Source organism: Thunnus maccoyii, chromosome 1 (assembly GCF_910596095.1).
Source record: "Thunnus maccoyii chromosome 1, fThuMac1.1, whole genome shotgun sequence".
Classification (NCBI taxonomy): Eukaryota; Metazoa; Chordata; class Actinopteri; order Scombriformes; family Scombridae; genus Thunnus; species Thunnus maccoyii.
This window is the reverse complement of record NC_056533.1, coordinates 19,162,549-19,180,751: the sequence shown is the minus strand read 5'-3', so window position 1 is coordinate 19,180,751 and position 18,203 is coordinate 19,162,549. Positions and strand designations below refer to the sequence as shown.

Below are 18,203 nucleotides of genomic sequence, written 5' to 3'. Positions count from 1 at the left end.
AAACGCACTATGTACACGTTCCAACGGTTTATTAAGAACATCTGTTGTGTAGTTTCAACAATTAATCAAGGCAACCATTGACTACACATATAGGCAACAGAAACTCAGATTCTGCTAAATGCAAATGTTTTTTTGCTGGGAAAATACCTGCATGCACTCCCTACAGAGAGAAAATAAAGCACTGTAACGGAAGGCTTCTACATCTGTAGAGCTGTATCTGGATTCAAGAACCACAAACTAGGAGTACTAATCTCAATACAATAAATGTTGAAATTTAATATGAGTGTCAAAAAACATATTAACACAGGAAAATGATTCTTAAAATGTTTGGATGTGGTGCAAAAAAGAAAAAAATAGAGCATGTTATACTTGCACATGTGTCATGTTCTGTATATTCTTGCGTTTCTACAAACATCTATAAACTGCAGCAGCATTAGCCATCTATCCATTAAAATAGTGCGATGGCATCAAGCTAATTCTCTTCAATAAAATGCTGCATAGCATTCTTTTCATTTGACAGAACGTAAATCTCTTCATAGAAACTATGGAGGATATTAGGGACATTCCAATATTTCATGCAACCATGATGAAAATACCAATAAAGAAACATGCAAAGACCAAAGGATTCTGACAATTTTCCCAATGTTTGTTCATTTTCCGAAACGTATTCTAGTATAACTCTTATAATTATTTTTAGAGCAGCAAATTGTCTGTAACAGAACAAAAGTTAATACTTGGGTTAAGGCACCAACGTAACAAAATTAACAAATAATCAAGGCTTATAGCTCTATGTTCCCTAGTAGAACACAGTCTGCATGGGGTGCCTGTGCTTAATGAGGTAACTCAGTGCAACAGTATAAAGAAAATACATAAAACATTAAAAAGTTTAGTCACTTGGAGAGGAAATAAATTAAAAAAATAAAATACTGTTTCTGAATTGTTAAGTGTGGAAACTTTGATGATTGTGACAGAGGATATTCAACAGACCTCCTTTCAGTCAAAAATCAGGTAATAAATAAATATAAACAACTCTGTGCCAAGACAGTAGCTAATCCTAGCGCTAATCCACTGTGTTTCTGTACAGTAACATTACTTGATCACTTTAGCACAGAGTACTGCTACTGTATACACTTACACCCAGCTAATGAATAAGTCAAAGACAATGACAGCCTAGCCTGTTTACTGACTCAAACTAACTGCTTAGCTATACAGGCCCAGGAAAGTGAATACATAACATCATACTTCACAATCACATTTCAATGAAAGGTGTGCGACGACAGACGAGACATAAACGTTTCATTTTTACTTGTGCGACATGGATACTTCTTAACAGCTATGAGAAAATCCTTGTACACTGTTGAAGGCTTTATGGGGTTTTTTCTTCTAGAAAACATGACAACATCTGATAAGATTCTCACTGGTCAGGTTTTGCGTAGGCTGTGTTGCTCAGAGTTTATAATCTTGTTGCTGATTAAGCAACATCAATCGAAAGCCATCAGATGCACAAGCTGAGAATTTATATTTTCTGTTTTTGTGCTGCTGACCAAGTGAAGGCTTTCATGCACATTTCAAAACACATGTAAACTGAATGCACAACATTGTTTACTGCACAGCTGAGATGAAACTGTTTTCATGCAGTAAATGCATATCTGAAAGCTGTCATTACAGGGTAACAATTTTATAAGCCTTTTCTTAACAGCTATGCACAGCTATAGATTTCATCGGTTTTAACTTCTGATCTAACATTGATGAAATGTTAAATTATTTTTAACCTGCTAGTATGTATAAGTGTCAGTCTCAGTGGTATTACACTGAAATATATAGAAGTAAACTGGTATTTAAGACAAGACATACGTTATGTTATTTTATGTGCAAATAAATATGTAAACTGTCAGAGGAGCTGATACATCATGCCCATTGAGCTAATAAAGTGCACAGAGCTGTCAGGATATATACCTGGAAACGCTCTGGACATGATGCCCCCAGTGGAATGTTCAAAGACATTGTTCTTCTGACAAACTTCTGACTGCTAAGACTGTAGTCTGCTGGAGGACAGCGTAGACTTGATTCCTCTTGGAGGAAGAGGCAGACATGGGAAACCTGTACTGCAGGAGCTTAGGGAGCGTCAATTAGAGCGCTTCAGCTGTTGGGTTTCTCAGGGTGCTGAAACAGAACACGAAGCTCCTCACATGTCTGAGTTTCCACAGAGCTGAAATGAGACTCCATATTCCACGCCAGGTCTGCTGACAAGAAGTCATCCATGACTGTTTGTGTTTCGTTGCTTGTCAGGAAGAGGTGTCCAAGGCCTTCCACCTGGCTGGTCACAGTCTGTGTCTCTGTGCTGTTCAACAGTCTCGCGTGCTCACCCTGACTGACAGGTGTCTGAGCAGAGAGGCTTGGGGCAAATGAAGGGAGATCTGTCTGTGTTTCTGTATCTGAGGACTCAGTGCTCATAGAAAAACTTGAATGACGCAGGATGCTGCTCAGAGGCATGTGGCTTCCGGCGTTCAGCAGGAAATTGAAGTCAGTCTGAGTCTGAGTATCAAATAGTTCCAGGTCGCTGGCTTGGGTTCGACTTGGTCCTTCAATTTGGTCCAGTTCATCCATCAGGAGGAAATCTGTCTGGGTCTGGATGTCCAGAGACTCCAACGGCGTGTCACCACCCAGCCCTCCCAGCTCACTCTCCTCTGTCTGTGTCTGGATGTGCACGGTATTGAGGAATTCTTCAAAGTCAAAGTCAATGCCGCTGGGTTGCTCCTGAACAGAGCCCAGACCTGACCCACAGCCTGCAGAGGCCTCCGTAAGCACCTGGTGGCTTGACATGCTGTCAGACAGAATGGTTTCTAGGTCATTTAGCAAAGACATGGTTTGGGTCTGGTTGTCCGCCATGTTGTTTGAGTTGAGCTCATCTGTCTGCACCCCAAAACACATGCCCCCTGTTGACTTGGAGTCCTCATATATGCTGCTTCCTGTGGCAGTGAGAGGGTCATCTATGTCCAGAGTTGTCTGGGTGGAGACACTGAGGGAGTCGCTGCCAAATAGGTCAGAACACATTATAGCCTGGTCCTGAGCCTTCTCTTCTGATTGTGGCATGGTGAAGTAGGTCTGGGTCTGCCTGGTTTTGTAGGGGGGCACTGATGAGGAGGAGCAAAGAATCTGGCTCAGGCACTGGCTGTCTGTCTGAGCTCCAATGGTGGATGTGGCTTTGGCTCGGGACGAGAATGTCTGGGTTTCAACACTGACTGGCAGGAGGACTTGGGCACTCACACTGATGTCTGTTTGGGAGCAGGACGATACTGCTGACTCACCCACAGAACACAAGCCTATCCCCTCCCCAACACCCACCCCTGTGGGCATTTTAGACAAGTATGATTTGTCCGTCTGTATGTTGGTGGAGGTGCTCCTTCCTCGCTGTCCTCCCAGGCTGCTGACAGAGTCCTCTGTGTCCGCAGTGTCGAGACTGACCTGCACCCCTGTGCTGATGGGTCCAAGGCTAGAGCGGGAAGTAGGCATGCTGTCCTTGAAGCCCAAACTCTTAGCATCAAGTTGGGGTACCACAGCTCCCGTGGCTTGTGGCAGAAGGTGAACGGTGCTGAAGGAGCCTTGGCTGTCTACTGCCAGCACAACAGACCTCAGAGCCCCACTTTCTGTGGATGGTAGGAGGACAGGAAGGTGGGCCAGCTGCATCACAGGAACACTGACCAGAGCCATCTTGGGTTTGGGTAGAAGCAGCTTCTGGAGGCTCTTACGGGGGTTGTAGTTCTGATTGACTGAGTCTGCGATATGAACAGTTGTGTCAGAAGGGAGATAGCCCTCTGTCAGCTCTTTAGTAGCAGGTATGATCTGGCAGGTTGACTCGCTGGTCTTAACCTTTTCAGAGCCACTCAACAGTTTCTCCATCTTCCGCTTTTTTACCGGGGGAATTCTGAAATGAAACAACAAATAGAGAACAAAAGCCAAAATTAAGTTTAAGCATCGACCAAATGCAAAGATTAATAAAAACCTTTACATATTTACATAATGCTTGTACATGCCTGTGTTCTGTAGGAATCTCGTGTCCTGTCCTGTAGATATGCGAGAGCAGTGCAGCCCTGCTAGCATAGGGGCAGCCACATGTACATTGGTAGGTCCTCCCACAGTCCTCTATGTGCCTCTTTAGATCCCACTCTGTGCTGTAGCCGTTGTTGCACTTTGAGCATTTGTGTTTCTTTTCTGCATGCATCTTCATGAAGTGCTAAAAAAAGAGCAAAGAATCTGTTGTTCATGACAGCTTTAAATGTGTTTGTTTTTTTAAATATTGGGTCATTACCAACTTAACTAACTTTCAACAATAAAAAAAAAGAAAAACTTCACAGAACACACAAAAAAGTAACATGACAGGAATCTTTTTTCGCCAGTGATCCACAACCAATTACATTCCAATGTTTTATTACGATAAAGCACTTTTAACCACCTCTTGAAGTAACTCGCTAACAACCAAATACAGCCTGTCAGTTATAAAGGTATGAAATGAGGACAGTTTTGCTTCTCTGTTTTGTGTCCCTTTTTGATGTTACAAACTGAGGAGAAATGCTGCTAATGGTGGGAGGGAAACAACACACAGAACATTTTGTGAACTTGAAATATTTATTACTTGTGCACAGTGCATGCTTTTATGCTACAGTACTCCTCGGATTTTAAATCTGAAGTGAAGTAGAGTTCCTTAGCTTTCATATCATTTGAAGAGGATTAGACTCACAAAGTAAATGTAAGATCGTTTATAAAACTTTAAAGGATAGGTTCATGAATGTTCATGTCTGTCTTAAAACAATATTGATGTGCCAAAATGAACACTGGTTTCAGTGCAAAAATGTATTTAAAGTTTATACATAGCTAATATAAACCTTCTGCATGAACATGAAATTCTTCAAACATTCAATATGACTTCTTGTATAATTTAACTATTAAAATATAATTGGTTAATACTTGTAGTAAATGAAAAAAGGTTAACAGTTTAGGTGATTTTAAACCTAAAAACTGAATGCAGAGATGAGATGTAATAACACTGAATTTTAATATTTCATCAATAAAAATGTTGTAAAATTATCGTACAGCTATCAAAATTATATCATTATTCATGCAATTTTATGATAAACAACACTACATGATTTACATAATGATTAGACATTTAATTCACATGAAATTCAGATTTGGCTATAGTAAGGGTTTATTTAGCGAAAATTCACTAAGGAATGTCCTTCAAATTTACAACAGGGGTCTGGCAATGAGCAGAACCCAAAAAAGGAGTTTTCTGTCCATGTTTAATGTGGAGTTGTCTAGTTCAAATGACCTCAAGGTCATTTAAATGCTTTTAGCCCAATCATTAATTTTAGTTACTGTATCAGCCATGTGGCTTTCCAAGAGTTTTGATTCTGGTCGGTGTCATGTTGTCAGACCCCCACTTGGCAAGAGGTCAATTTGTGTAGGTCCTGGGGTGAGACACTCACCCCATGTCTCTGGAATTTGAGAAAGGTTTGTCCCTGAAATAGGAAAACAAGTCTGTCTTCCTTTCTCAGGAATAAAAATATTAGTTTAGAAAAAAATCAAAAACAAGGGAGCAACTACACTATCCTACCACTGCAGCTCAACTGGGAAACACAGTCTGGGGAAATAAAAAGAGGGAATTTTATACTAAAAAGAAAATAATGTTGGAAGATATCCACTTAATTTAAATAACTCAGACTGCTAAGATATCATATTAGTTTAAGAAAAACAAGTACATTTTTTAACAAAATGAGGACTGTGGATTTTGTCCCCCATCACTTACATTGAAAGTACATTTGAAAGGGATGGGGATGTTTTAATGGCCAGTGTTAGTAGGAGGAATTATGACAGCAAGCAATACCTCTTTCAATGTTCATATGGGGACTTGACTATTGTTTAAAGACAGACTTGAAAAATTGTGAACATATCCTTTAAAGCAACTGCATCATATAGTATATTGTACTTTTGATCTGTGTGTTGGATTTTTCCATTGCTTTCCATTCAAAGTCTCTGAAGTTAGTTGATTTTTTTCTTGTAACAATAAGTCTCAGCTTTAAGGGAGGGGTTACATATTTAATATACAGTTCAAGTAGGCTAATAGATCGGTATTTAGTATTAACATGTGGCAGTAGAATAGTAGTATTTGGTATACTACACAGTATTACATCATTCCTATAAAATGGATTTTTGTAACAGACAGTATTTGGTGCTGAGTAATGCATTCAGGGCTCTTCCACAAAAGTGAGACCTCATAATTTACCCCATTTATCGCATGGATAAAATTACAGTTCACTGGAGGAAAGGCTTACTTGCTTAACCAGGGAGAACTGGGAGAAGGGTCTGTTAGGCCCCCTGGGACAACCCTCAATGGGACAGCAGTAAAGCTTTTGAGAGCCCTTCATGTCCTTTCTGACCGTGGGATTGACAATACCATCCTGAGGGTGAGAGCAACAGAGAAAGACAGAGAGAGGACAAAGCAGAGAGATATTTGCCTTTTAGATGTTTAACTCATACCCCTTACTCACATTAACTTGCGGTGTTACAGAAAGCCCTGCAGTGATTCCAAGACATTGTACGAGACTGAGCAAAGTGTAAAGTTATCAGTGTTAATCAACCACTTAAGCAGGCTCTGCTTTATTGGTTGAAATAGGAAATAATGAGCTTGGCAGTCGCTCCTCTCACAGTCCCTTGGTAACCTTGCTAAAGTAGCTGTTAGGACATTGTATTATTAAAATCACTTATGAATGATGATGAATCATAATACTTATAACAGAAATAAGCATCTACACTGAATGTACGCTGCATAGTGAAAACAGACAAAGCCATCACGCTCCAGCAACCTTTCGGTGGTCAAGGTCACCTCCATCTGCTATGTAACACTGGAGGGAGCAGAATAGCTGTTTTCTCATACGCAGTTAGCATAAACCAACATATTTTGTGAACAATATATGTTCTTGCAGTCGGCTTCAGCTACATCATCTGGTTGTAGGCTGAAGTCTGAGTTATGTCAAGAAGACATTATTTGTCATCAGGCACTGGCTGGCTGTAGCCCAAAAGAGGGAGCAAGTCAAGATTCACCGTCATAACCAGGCCAGGTTCTGTGCCCATGGAAGTGGTTCAATACCCTTTTCTAGGAGACTATAAAATACAATGATGAGTCAGAACAAAAGTCAAAGCCCTCCTTTCTGCTAAAGGAGGTGGTATAGACAGAAAGACAGCCAAAAGCCAAGCCAAAACAGTAAAAGTAGTCTTATTAAAGTAGTCTAAACTGGGCTGAGTGCACCACCTCAAACGAAATACATCAGAGCCTTAAAGGGGAAACAGTTACCCAGCGAGAAACATGAACAGTGACTGATCAGCAAATACATCACTGCTGTGCAATGATGCAGTGAACCCAAGGTAGTGTTCAAGGGGACGTAATATAAACAGATATGATGTCCCACATGCATCATGCCTCATTCTTGCAGTCGAACTTCATGAATAATGCAGAGAGAGCATACAGAGCGCTTTGTCATCATGTCAACCAGACTCATTCTCAGACTCAGTCATTACTGCTGCTGACAGAACTTCCACATAGCTGTGGTTTAAAATAAAAAAGGCACAATCTGAGCCTTTTTGCTGTCATTGATGCGCTGCTGCTTGCTTCTTTGTTTTTCTTTACACTCCTTACAGGCACATTCTGTGATCCAAATGTTGGCACAAGAGGATTGGAAACTGCTATCACTCTCAAAGTGACTGATATGTCTTTTAGTGCACAAAGCAACAATAAACAGCTACTAATTCTGGGCTACTCAAGTTAAAGTTTCCTGAGGCTCTTAAAGGACGGGGTCGTAGTTTTTCCAGGTCTTTCTTAAAGCCACAGTCAGGTGCCCAAATGAACACTGAAATAGGTTTTTGTTGCCATGATCATTCCTCCTGTTCATACTGACCATTAGAAGATCCCTTCACGATGCACTTACAATGTAAGTGGTGGAGGCCAAAATCCACAGTCCTTGTTCTGTGAAAAAATGTATGTAAAAGTTTATCTGAAGCTAGATATCTTTCGACGTTTCAATCTTTTTATTGCCAAAGTCCCTCTTTTTGTCACTTTACTTCCACCACAGCTCAACAGGGAAACACTGTCTGAGACTCAGAGGAAACACAAAGTGGGACTTAGATACTAAAAAGACTGTAAATCTGGCAGATATCCACTTGATACGACTAACTCGGACTGCTGAAGCCTCATATAAGCTTCAAATAAACTTTTAAATGCATTTTTGCACAAATTGACTGTGTGGACACACTTTGGATTTTGGCCCCATCACTTACACTGAAAGCACATCTGAATTGGATCTTTTAATATCCAGCATGAACAGGAGGAATGATTAGAGCGAGGAAAACCTCTTTCAGTGTTCATTGGGGCACCTGCCTGTTGTTTTATGACAAACTTGAAAAATTGTGAACCTATCCTTTAAGGCTTTTCTTTTTTTTTTTTTTTTTTTTACATCAGTGATGTTTAAGTTATGATTGGCTGAGTTACTGATACAAACTTTCAATCAACTATACCTGATTGCACCTCAAATGTATATGGTAAAACCCGTGTATGGCCCTTTAAACAACCTTTTGGCAGGGCCACACGGACTGCTTCTAAGACCTCATTCAAATTCTCACATTCACTTATTTTAAACAAAAAGCTTTGGTCTATCACAGGACAAAAGGCAGCCTTTCCAAGCACAGAATTTCATTCATGGAGGAGAGACAGTGAATTACTGCCTCCCACGACGGAAAAAAGTAGAGTCCAGTGAGGACATAACACCAGAGTCAGAGGTAGACCTTTGCCCAAATGCTTTGGACTGCCTCCACTTTGCTGACTGGTAAGTATTGGTAGTGAACTGTATATTAGACTCTGAAAATCAATAGTAGAGACCTTTATACAATACAATGATGGACAGATTTCTCTTCTCACAGGTCGCACTTGCACAGCAAAACTAAGCTCCTTCTCTCTACTATTAACAGTCAGCTAGTCGAAATCTATAACAGAGGGGCTGTAACTGTATCGACAAACGCAGTAGGCATCAATCACCACCGCGTGTGAGCCAAATCATCAATTGCTCATATGAGTAGCTAGTTACAATGTAGCTAGCTCGCTAGTGGCAAACTCCGACATAATGTTACAGATAGAGCTTGAGTCACAGAAAAAAACTAAGTCAACTTTTACTTAATGTTAACTATAACGGCGTGTCGTTTGCTAAGCATCACTACATGTTAGCTACAGAGTGCGAAGTGTGGATGACTTGCGTTTTTTTCACTTTGATGACAATGTTTTCACTGACTTAGCTAAGTTAGCATTACAGTTACGAACAAGCTCTAAACCACATGAGTGTTGTCAGGTTTTCTCAGCGTTTTACCTTCACTCTGTGCGACTTGACAAGATGCATGTTCAATGCAGGTGTGTTGGGGAGAATCTTGCCACATCCCTCCACGGTGCAGAGGATGTTCGTCCTCACTTCTTTGGTCAGCTCCATTATGGTGGGCTTTATTATTTCCCGATGCTGCGACAGAGGCTCTTCGTGACATTTCAGGCTGTCTGTCGAGGCGTTATCTCTGTTATTCGCCTTGGCCGTCGCAGAGGCAGCCATGTTTCTATGTTGACAGTCCGTTCTGTGTTTGGCAGGGAGCCCCAGTAGCAGCATTGAATGAGCTGTGGCATTACGTCCCTCCGCTTTGCCTGACAGGGTGCCTAGCCACTTCTCTCCACTGAGAGGACGTCTGGGACATGCTGAACATGACGCCACGTCCGGTGTACAAGACTTCCGATTTTCAAAATAAAGTTCATTATCAGATGTATGTGTGGTGGTGGGGTTTAAAAATTACTTCCCCTTACTCACTATGTTTTAAGCTGGAAGAGAGTATTTAGAAGCAAAATATTTCCCTTTATTTCAACCTGAAGTGTTGGTAAAAAAAAAAAAAAAAAAGTTTAGTCTCACAAAAAGCCTTAAAGGTATTTATTGCTCAGGCCTTTGACTTTGCTATGCCAAAATAAAGAAATGCTATCCAGTTAAGCAATTATATTGCCCAACTATAATGGAGGAATATAGGTGTTCTTAATATAGCCTGACCAAAACATTAGCTTCTAATATTAGCTTATAACAGATATATAGGTGTGGTATTATGTCTGCCTCTAAGTAATAAGACACATCACTACAGAAAAGCTGCAATTAATTAAGAAACACTGTTTGTCCACTATAAAATGTCCCACTTAAAACATATCTTAATTACAATGTTTTTAATACCCAAATCTGTTTCAGTTTAAAAAGCTGCCTTTTTGTTTTCACTCTTGTCTAACAGATCTATGGGATAACCTATAAAAGGGGCTACAGTGGGTGGGAATGGGGGGGATTTTGAACTAAGAGGACTAAATTTGGAAGATGCCCATTTGATTTGGCTAACTCCGACTGCAGCAGCCACATGTTAACGTTGGTTGTCATGTGAAATTATTTTTTTCACAGAACAAGGACTGTGAATTTTGTGCCCCATCTAGTTGTGTTAGGAAGGGATCTTGTCACCGCCAATATAGACATTAGGAACAATTACAGCGACCAATAACTCTTTCAGTTTACATATGAGGTATGTGAGTATAGTTTTAAGAGAGATTTGAAAAAATGTGAACCTATCCTTTAAATGGTTTGTGCACACACAGAGGAGTTTAAATGGACCTTGAAACAAGTAGTGTAAATGCCAACTTGTGAGGAACTAGTTTACTCAGGTTCACTTCCAGCAGACCTTTCACTAGCCAATACTCCACAACACCTTTTTGTAACACCATAGCTGATGAAAAATACTTCGAGAATATTAAAAATCCTGCTTTAATATTCAATTTGGACATATATAACATGTAATGACAGTAACATTCTGCTACTTGACCACCAACAAAATATAATACAATGACAATAATCAATTGCCAACTATTGACACATTAGCATCTGAAAGCACATAAAGACAGACGAGAACATCGATTTATTCTAAAATCCAGGGAGCCATGAATCTTCAAGAGCTGTATTAAAGAGATGATCAGTGACAGAATGGTAAAAGCAATCCATTAATGGATGTGGTAGAAGTGACAACAGGCCACATTGTGAGTATTCTAATTCAAGAATCTGTCACGCTTCAGCTTTGTGGTTGGCGCTTTTGTGAAGAGGGTCCAGGGCCGTTGTCTGTGATGACAAAATAATTCTTTCCTTTCAGGGGAATAGATGAGAGCAGGGGTGTAACAGGGGTGGAGGCAATACCTGTAAAATATTAAAATGCATTAAATAGGTTGAACTGAAATATAATAAGAAAAAATAAGTGTAATCATAGTTATTTATGAAATTGTTGACACAACTATTTGTCTCATTTTCTACACACAATATTTTGCTGTGCAAAAATTTCAGTTTCCATCAAAAGCACCCTTATCCATAATGCATTTCTGTCCCCTTTCAATATTTTTTTTTTGGAGGGAGAAACTAAGATTTGAGAAGACGATGCCAGAGAAAGTAGAGACAATTATGGGAATTTGGTTGTACAGCTTGTCTTAATTAATTACTCAATTCACTCCCTGTTGCTTACACCTACACTGGTGAATCTAACAAGTTTTCTGAGGATTATTTAAAAGTAGAGAGACAGGTTCAGTGACAGAGGGGTGAAAAAAACTACTCAAATGCACTCACCATGACATATTAATAATGGATAATATTGTAAGAGCTTTCCAGTGTGGATTTTTCTTCTAGTGTGTGAATGTGTGCCCTCTTGTGAGCATTTATGGAGTTGCCCATAGTATGAAACATTCAAAATTGTTTTACTGAGTTACATTGCACAATATTTAAAATGTATATAATTTCCTTCCTAAGACAAATGATTTATTGGTACCTGAAGATGCACAGTGTCTGAGTGACTCCAGGAGATTAGTGCTTGAAAATTTGACAACACATCTGAAGGGCTCCTCCCGCTCTGTCATGGTCTTGTTGGTGTGGTCTCTGAATTTTGTCTCCAGCTGAGGAGAGATGAACAAAAACATAATTCAGATGATCACAGCACATAGTGATACTGAACTCTTGTATCTTTGCACTGGTATCATGAGAGCGAGATATGCCCTTTGATTATTTGATTTTGATGTTAAACTTTTACAGTACAAACTCAGTATTTGTTTACACAATCATGCCTCAGGGTACCTTGTAAACTACAGACTGTAGTTGAGGTAACATCCCGTCACCAAAGGCCTCACAGGCCATCTGACATCTGTTAGCTGCAGAAACGGCCTGTTCTCTCTCTATGTGTGTGTCTGTAAACACAAATAAAGCCAAGGAAATAAAATCACAATGAAGAATTAAGTACATTAAGGTAACCAAACAATATTAAAATATGTGTGACATCATACAAACATATTAAAAGCAGCTTTATTCACATCAAATTTAAAAAAAAAAAAAAAAAAAAAACATACTTGAGACTGTTTGATTCTCCTCTGCAAGAGGGCTGGGATACTTTGTGGGAAACACCTATAAACACAATAAAAGTGTATGACTTTAAGTCAAAGTCCACCCAAAAACATAATTGACAATTTACATCAGGTCCATCTTTTTGTAATTATGAACAACTATCTTTCACCAGCAGGCAAGTGTTATAATCAGTAAACACTTTGCTACACAAACTGGGATTTGGTGTAGACAAAAATATTTTCTTGATATGTTAGGACATACGAGTTGATGGTACTATAAGGACCTGACAATTCTGATCCTTATCCATCCAGTCAGACAACTAACAAGTTTACTTTTGAAGACTTATTATCTAAACTATTCATTCGAAAGTGATAACATTACATACACCCACAAACAAATCTAAGTGCAAAGTTCAAACTTGAACCAGGGAGTAGCTAACATTTACAATAGATATGCTGTCATATCTATGACAGAATTCCCCTTTAGTGAAAAACATCTAAATAGGGAAGACAATAACTTCAATACAAGACAATACAACAAGCAAGAATAACAAGTTTTTTTTTTCCAGAATAGGAAACTCTCCAGCACATGATGGCAGAGTTAAGTGACAGGCAACTGTAAACATTGTTCCAATGTTTAGCAGCAATGTCTAATACAAGAAAGAAAAAAAAAAGCATACAGAGCTTTGTATGGCTTGTGTTAGACAGAGATAACTTGAAAATGTAAGGATACACTCTTGTTCTGTTGTAATCACATCAGGCTCACCTGTTGATATTGCCTCATCAGCAAGTCCCTAATGGCAGTGAGATTCCGTCCACTGAGGTTAGCATCCTTAAGAGCTTGATATCTGGTGGCCAGAATCAAGGCCTGCAAAGTACAGCAGTCTCTTTAGATGAGAATGGAAAGGCAGAAAAAAAGAGAGGTACCTGGCAACAGTACAAACAATGTCATGGATTAAATATAAAACACATTTGTCACCTGAGATAACAGGGGCTTTTGCTTTGAAGTCAGGCTGGTCACAAAAACATAAGGAGTTTGAAGCTGGTGAACAACGTATGTTGGTTTCAGGTGGTTGGGCCGAGAGAAGCTGTCTCCCCATGCAATCCGTATCCATACAGCTTCATCTGTGTGTTTCTTCATTTTGACAGACACCTTGAATGCAATGTCAAAAACAGATTTTTCACATTAAATTTTAAACACAGCGAAGCCCATAAATTTAAATGTGGTTAATATATAAACAGTATGATTTTATTTTATTTTTTACGTGAGGAGGAATATCTGGCTTACATGTCTTACGAGTTCACTGAGGTGAGATTTAAATTGTTCCTTGAACTGTATCAGCTCTATAGATTGAGAATCATCTGGAATACAGAGAAATTGATAAACATGAATTAAAACTGACAGAGGTTAAATCTATTTCATCCACACTGCAGGGGAAATGTTTGAAAATATCAACGTGACACGCAGAATTCAATGTAGTGGTGCAGCCATAAAATGACAACATGGGTTTGAATATTAAACTCAACTTAAGTATAATATTGCTTTAAATTCCCTGGAACAAACAGATAGATTATGTGTGACACAGCCATACAATGTGAAAAAAATGTCAAGATGTGGCTTATGGTATGCCACGCTTGTTCTAGTGGCATATGTCTGAATAGTTTCCCAGTGTTATATTGTAATAGTTGGGAATGATGATCCAGACTCCACCAGGTTATTTGACTGTCAACTTTCAGCCTTGATCCCACTGCAGCTTTAGTTTGATTAGAATAAAAAATGGCAGAGTCTCAGTCCTCCATGGCAGCAGATACATATCCTTAGTTTAACACACCTTCAGGGTCCATGAGCTGGAAGGCATTCCACATCCCCTGGTTTGGATTGTCCATGACATCTTAGAGACAATTCAACCAAAGCGTTATTGGATTGATGGCATGATATGATTAACTTACTAGGTTGCCTTAACAATTTCACTTGACTTACATATCATCTCGAGTTCTGTGATGTGTTTAGATGTCCACTCATTTTCCTGTAAAGAACAGAAGTGAGGTTAAAGGAGAGGCTATCAATACTAGATATATCCAAATTACGTTGATTGCTATTGAAAAGTATTGGTTAGTGTTTTGGTTTAACGAGTGACCGTGTTAACTGATGGCTTTCAGTCGAAAAGTCGAAAGAAAACATGTAGGCCTAGCTGTCCTCGTAAAAGCCTTAAATTGAATGCTCAATAACTTATATATTCGCCTGGTCCTTTCGTCTCACATTATGTAAATTAAATGGTGTCACCTTGTGGGGAAATACAGATTAGCAGAGCAGCTAGCATCTTATTAGGAATGTGACACTATTTCTCTAGAAACAGTTGCCACCAACGTTAACCCACATTGACAAAGAACACAGCCAACCTAACTATGAGGTTGGCAGTTGTTTTCATCACTTATATTTCATACAACATATTTCAGACATAGGGCCGCGTAAGTTACCTCACAAATGCCGAGTAGCTTTTCCGTTAACACCCACTTTGGTTGAGTAAAATCCATGGATTGCTGCTGTGCTGCCGTCAAACGGCCCCACTTATCCAGCGTTATTTTTAACATTTGACTCGGTATCCGTCTCATGAGTCGCTGCAGTAAGCGTTTCGTAGAGTCATCCATTCTTCCACAGACAGTAATCGATATCTAGCTGTTGTAATGGAAGTAGTTTTTGAGTTTAAGCTGATTAAACTATTGTCTCCGTCGGGTTTGCAAACCTGGTGGGAGTACTGGCTAGAAATTCCAAACAAACCGCCTCAAACGAATCAACCAATCAGAAGTGGACAGAAAATCTTACGCACTCCCTTTAGCGCCCTCTGCTGTATTGGAGTCAGTACATCCAGGACCATAGAATGTATAAGACTTTATATATATATATATATACAGTCTATGACCAGGACCCACCACTAGTAACTACTGCACAGTAGTGGAAGAAGTGTACCCAGATATTACTATGTTATGCACAGATTCCAAATTTATCAAGTAAAATCGTTTGTAAAAAAGCAGCTGTCTTCAGGTCCATCAGACATTTTTATTTTACAGCACGTCCCAACTCAGTTTCTACTGTAAAAATGTCTGTTTAAATGTTTTTTGGTTTTTAAATTTGGATCAGTTTCTTAGTTAAACGTAAAGTTATGTTTTTATCACAGATCTATGTACTCAAGTGCACTGTAGTTATGCAAGACAAAAAAATGATGTATTCTTCAATGAACAAATAAAATATACTTGAATAAATGCTAAAATAAAATAATACATAAATAAAAAATATTCTAATCAATAAATAAACAAGTGAAAATAGCCCACATATATAAAGGCTGAGAATAAGCATTTAAATGCATAATTACATTAATAGAGCCTAAATAAGCCTAAATGTTCATTTAAAGATTAAATGTTAATTTATTTCTGTATTATCTGTGTGGTGTGTGTGCGTGTGTGTGTGTGTGTGTGTGTGTGTGTGTGTGTGTGTGTGTGTGTGTGTCAGCTTCTTAGCTGACCCGTCTCCCCAAAGCCTCACTGTACTACAGCAGTCTCGTTCATGTGTCCTGTGCCTGTCTCTAGCCACGTCTCACTTCCCCCAGTATTGCTACTGAACTTTTCCATTCCTTGCCATTCTCCATCTGTCCACCAGATGCCCCCAGACATTCTCACCTGATTCCCACACCCACTTGTTCACCTGTTCCTCATTCCCTAATCATCCCTGCCTTCTCACCTGCCCCTCATTCTGCTTAATCACTCAGTAGTATGTACCTGTCCTGATTATTAGTCCTTGCCTTTGCGTTAGGCCTTTGCATTCCAGCCATCTGTTCCTGTCCTCGTCCCTCTGGATTTGTTCGCCTGTTTGTACTGTCTTCCCTTATGCTGTTTGCTGTTTATTTGAACTTTGAATTATTAAAGCCCCTTCCATTTACTTGTCCTGCCTTGGAGTCTGCATTTGAGTACTCCTCCTGTTTGCCTCATGCACACACCCGTGACAGTAGGCTATGTGAAGATGAACAGTGCATTTGGATAGCCTTAATAATAATAATAACAATAATAGCCTAATATTATTAATAATAATAATAATAATAATGATCTATACTTTAACCTATTTCCAATACAAGGAAAGGTAATGATCAAGGTCTAAGGCTGCAACTAAGGATAGTTTTCATTGTTGATTAATCTGCCTTTTTTTGTGTTTTTTTTGGATTGATAGATTAATTGTTTAGTCAATGCAATGTCAAAACATTATATATATATATATATATATATATATGTGTGTGTGTGTGTGTGTCTGTGTGTGTGTGTGTGTGTGTGTGTGTGTGTGTGTACATAAAAGTAGGCCTAATAATACTACCCTTTAAATATAAATGTGCAACTGTTACCTTGAAATAGGCTAAATGAATTAGAAATAAAATGTATATATAATATTTTGTTTCTCTAAGTATACTTGTTTGAAGCCACATGACTACCTGTACCTGATGAAGAGTCATTCAGCACCTGAGTGCTGACAGGAGCTCAACTCTTGAAAAGTGTGAATGTTTTGGAGAGTGACCAACTACAGTGCAGATGACTATGTTCTGATGTCAGTCCTCTGTCAGTTTACCAAAAAGTTGGCACAATGCGCAAAGACTCCAGCACAGAGGAAGAGGAAGGCCACAGAAGAAGAAACGCTGGAGAATGTGATTGGATGACCTGTTCGCTCAGGCTCTGGTGCTTTGATGACATTTGCACAGCTGCAGCTTTTGGTCTGTCCCGTTAAACATTTGCATATGGTCAAAAGGTCAATTTTGGATTTGCATGGCCTGAGGGGACGGTCTTACAAGTTATCCTGCATGTTAATCACCATGCTTGTGTCTGGCAGCTTACAAGAATGATAATTTTTACCCTTGAGGGCTGATCTGTGCGTTTGGCAGGACTGGCAACACCTCTGATAGTGTCTCGCATCATGGCCAAAGTATGTTTATGAAGAATAAGGAAATTTTGACTTATAGTTTTTCCATGCAAGATGATTTGGAAACTCTTAATTGTCTGTAGCCTAAGTGTAAATGTATTTGTCTGTCCAATGTGTGTAGTCATAAGCATCAGTCCACCTACAGCCTTGAACAGCAAAATGGTTTAGATTTCCTCTATTTTTCTCTAAAGCCATAACACTGAATGTGTTTTCTTGAATCAGAAATACATGCAACTTTATTTAATGGAGCTGACTCATCACCAGTTCAGATAAAGCTTTAAATCTCAGTCTAATGGACCAACCAGCCTTTGACAGAATGAAAACACACATGCCAAGAGTATTTCTTTAAAGGCTTTGCTTTTAATCATCACCAAAAATTGACAGATTGGTAAGTAATCCCTTACAGAAAAATCTACAAAGTTAAAAATATTGTGATTATAGTGTGGTATTTAATGTCACCATGTAGTGAAAACATGAGTAGCTATAATTAATACACCTGATGAATTAACGAAGAGAGATTTGTTATACCGTACTGTATATACATATATACACATGTATACACTGAGTTACCATTAGAGTTAATCCTATCTTTGTGGGGCTTGTAAGTACAATTTTTGTTAGCACACTGTCAGAGAGTAGTGCTTCTAAAATGACATCCCAAAAGATTACAAGGTATGACTAACATTTCTTCAGTTCTCTGAAGTTATTATCTGTTATTACCTTTTATTTTCTATATATATATTAGAGAAAGGAAAGAGAGGAGAGGAAATG

General features: G+C 39.0%; 2 protein-coding genes across 2 annotated transcripts; both read right to left on the bottom strand.

Annotated features, from left to right (window-relative positions):
• Nucleotides 1–12: 12 nt before the first annotated feature.
• atmin (ATM interactor) lies at nucleotides 13–9,788 on the bottom strand. Its single transcript, XM_042407403.1, has 4 exons — nucleotides 9,411–9,788; nucleotides 6,333–6,458; nucleotides 4,035–4,234; nucleotides 13–3,925 (listed from the first exon to the last, which is right to left on the bottom strand). The coding sequence occupies exons 1-4, from the start codon at nucleotides 9,693–9,695 to the stop codon at nucleotides 2,140–2,142; spliced, it is 2,397 nt and encodes a 798-aa protein (XP_042263337.1). The 5' UTR covers nucleotides 9,696–9,788; the 3' UTR covers nucleotides 13–2,139.
• A 1,064-nt stretch (nucleotides 9,789–10,852) lies between these two features.
• Nucleotides 10,853–15,264, bottom strand: cenpn (centromere protein N). The gene is made up of 10 exons (XM_042411777.1): nucleotides 14,954–15,264; nucleotides 14,457–14,502; nucleotides 14,308–14,367; nucleotides 13,764–13,837; nucleotides 13,455–13,628; nucleotides 13,242–13,343; nucleotides 12,482–12,536; nucleotides 12,213–12,322; nucleotides 11,911–12,034; nucleotides 10,853–11,291 (listed from the first exon to the last, which is right to left on the bottom strand). Exons 1-10 carry the CDS (start codon nucleotides 15,122–15,124, stop codon nucleotides 11,170–11,172), a joined length of 1,038 nt encoding a protein of 345 aa, XP_042267711.1. The 5' UTR covers nucleotides 15,125–15,264; the 3' UTR covers nucleotides 10,853–11,169.
• Nucleotides 15,265–18,203: the final 2,939 nt, after the last annotated feature.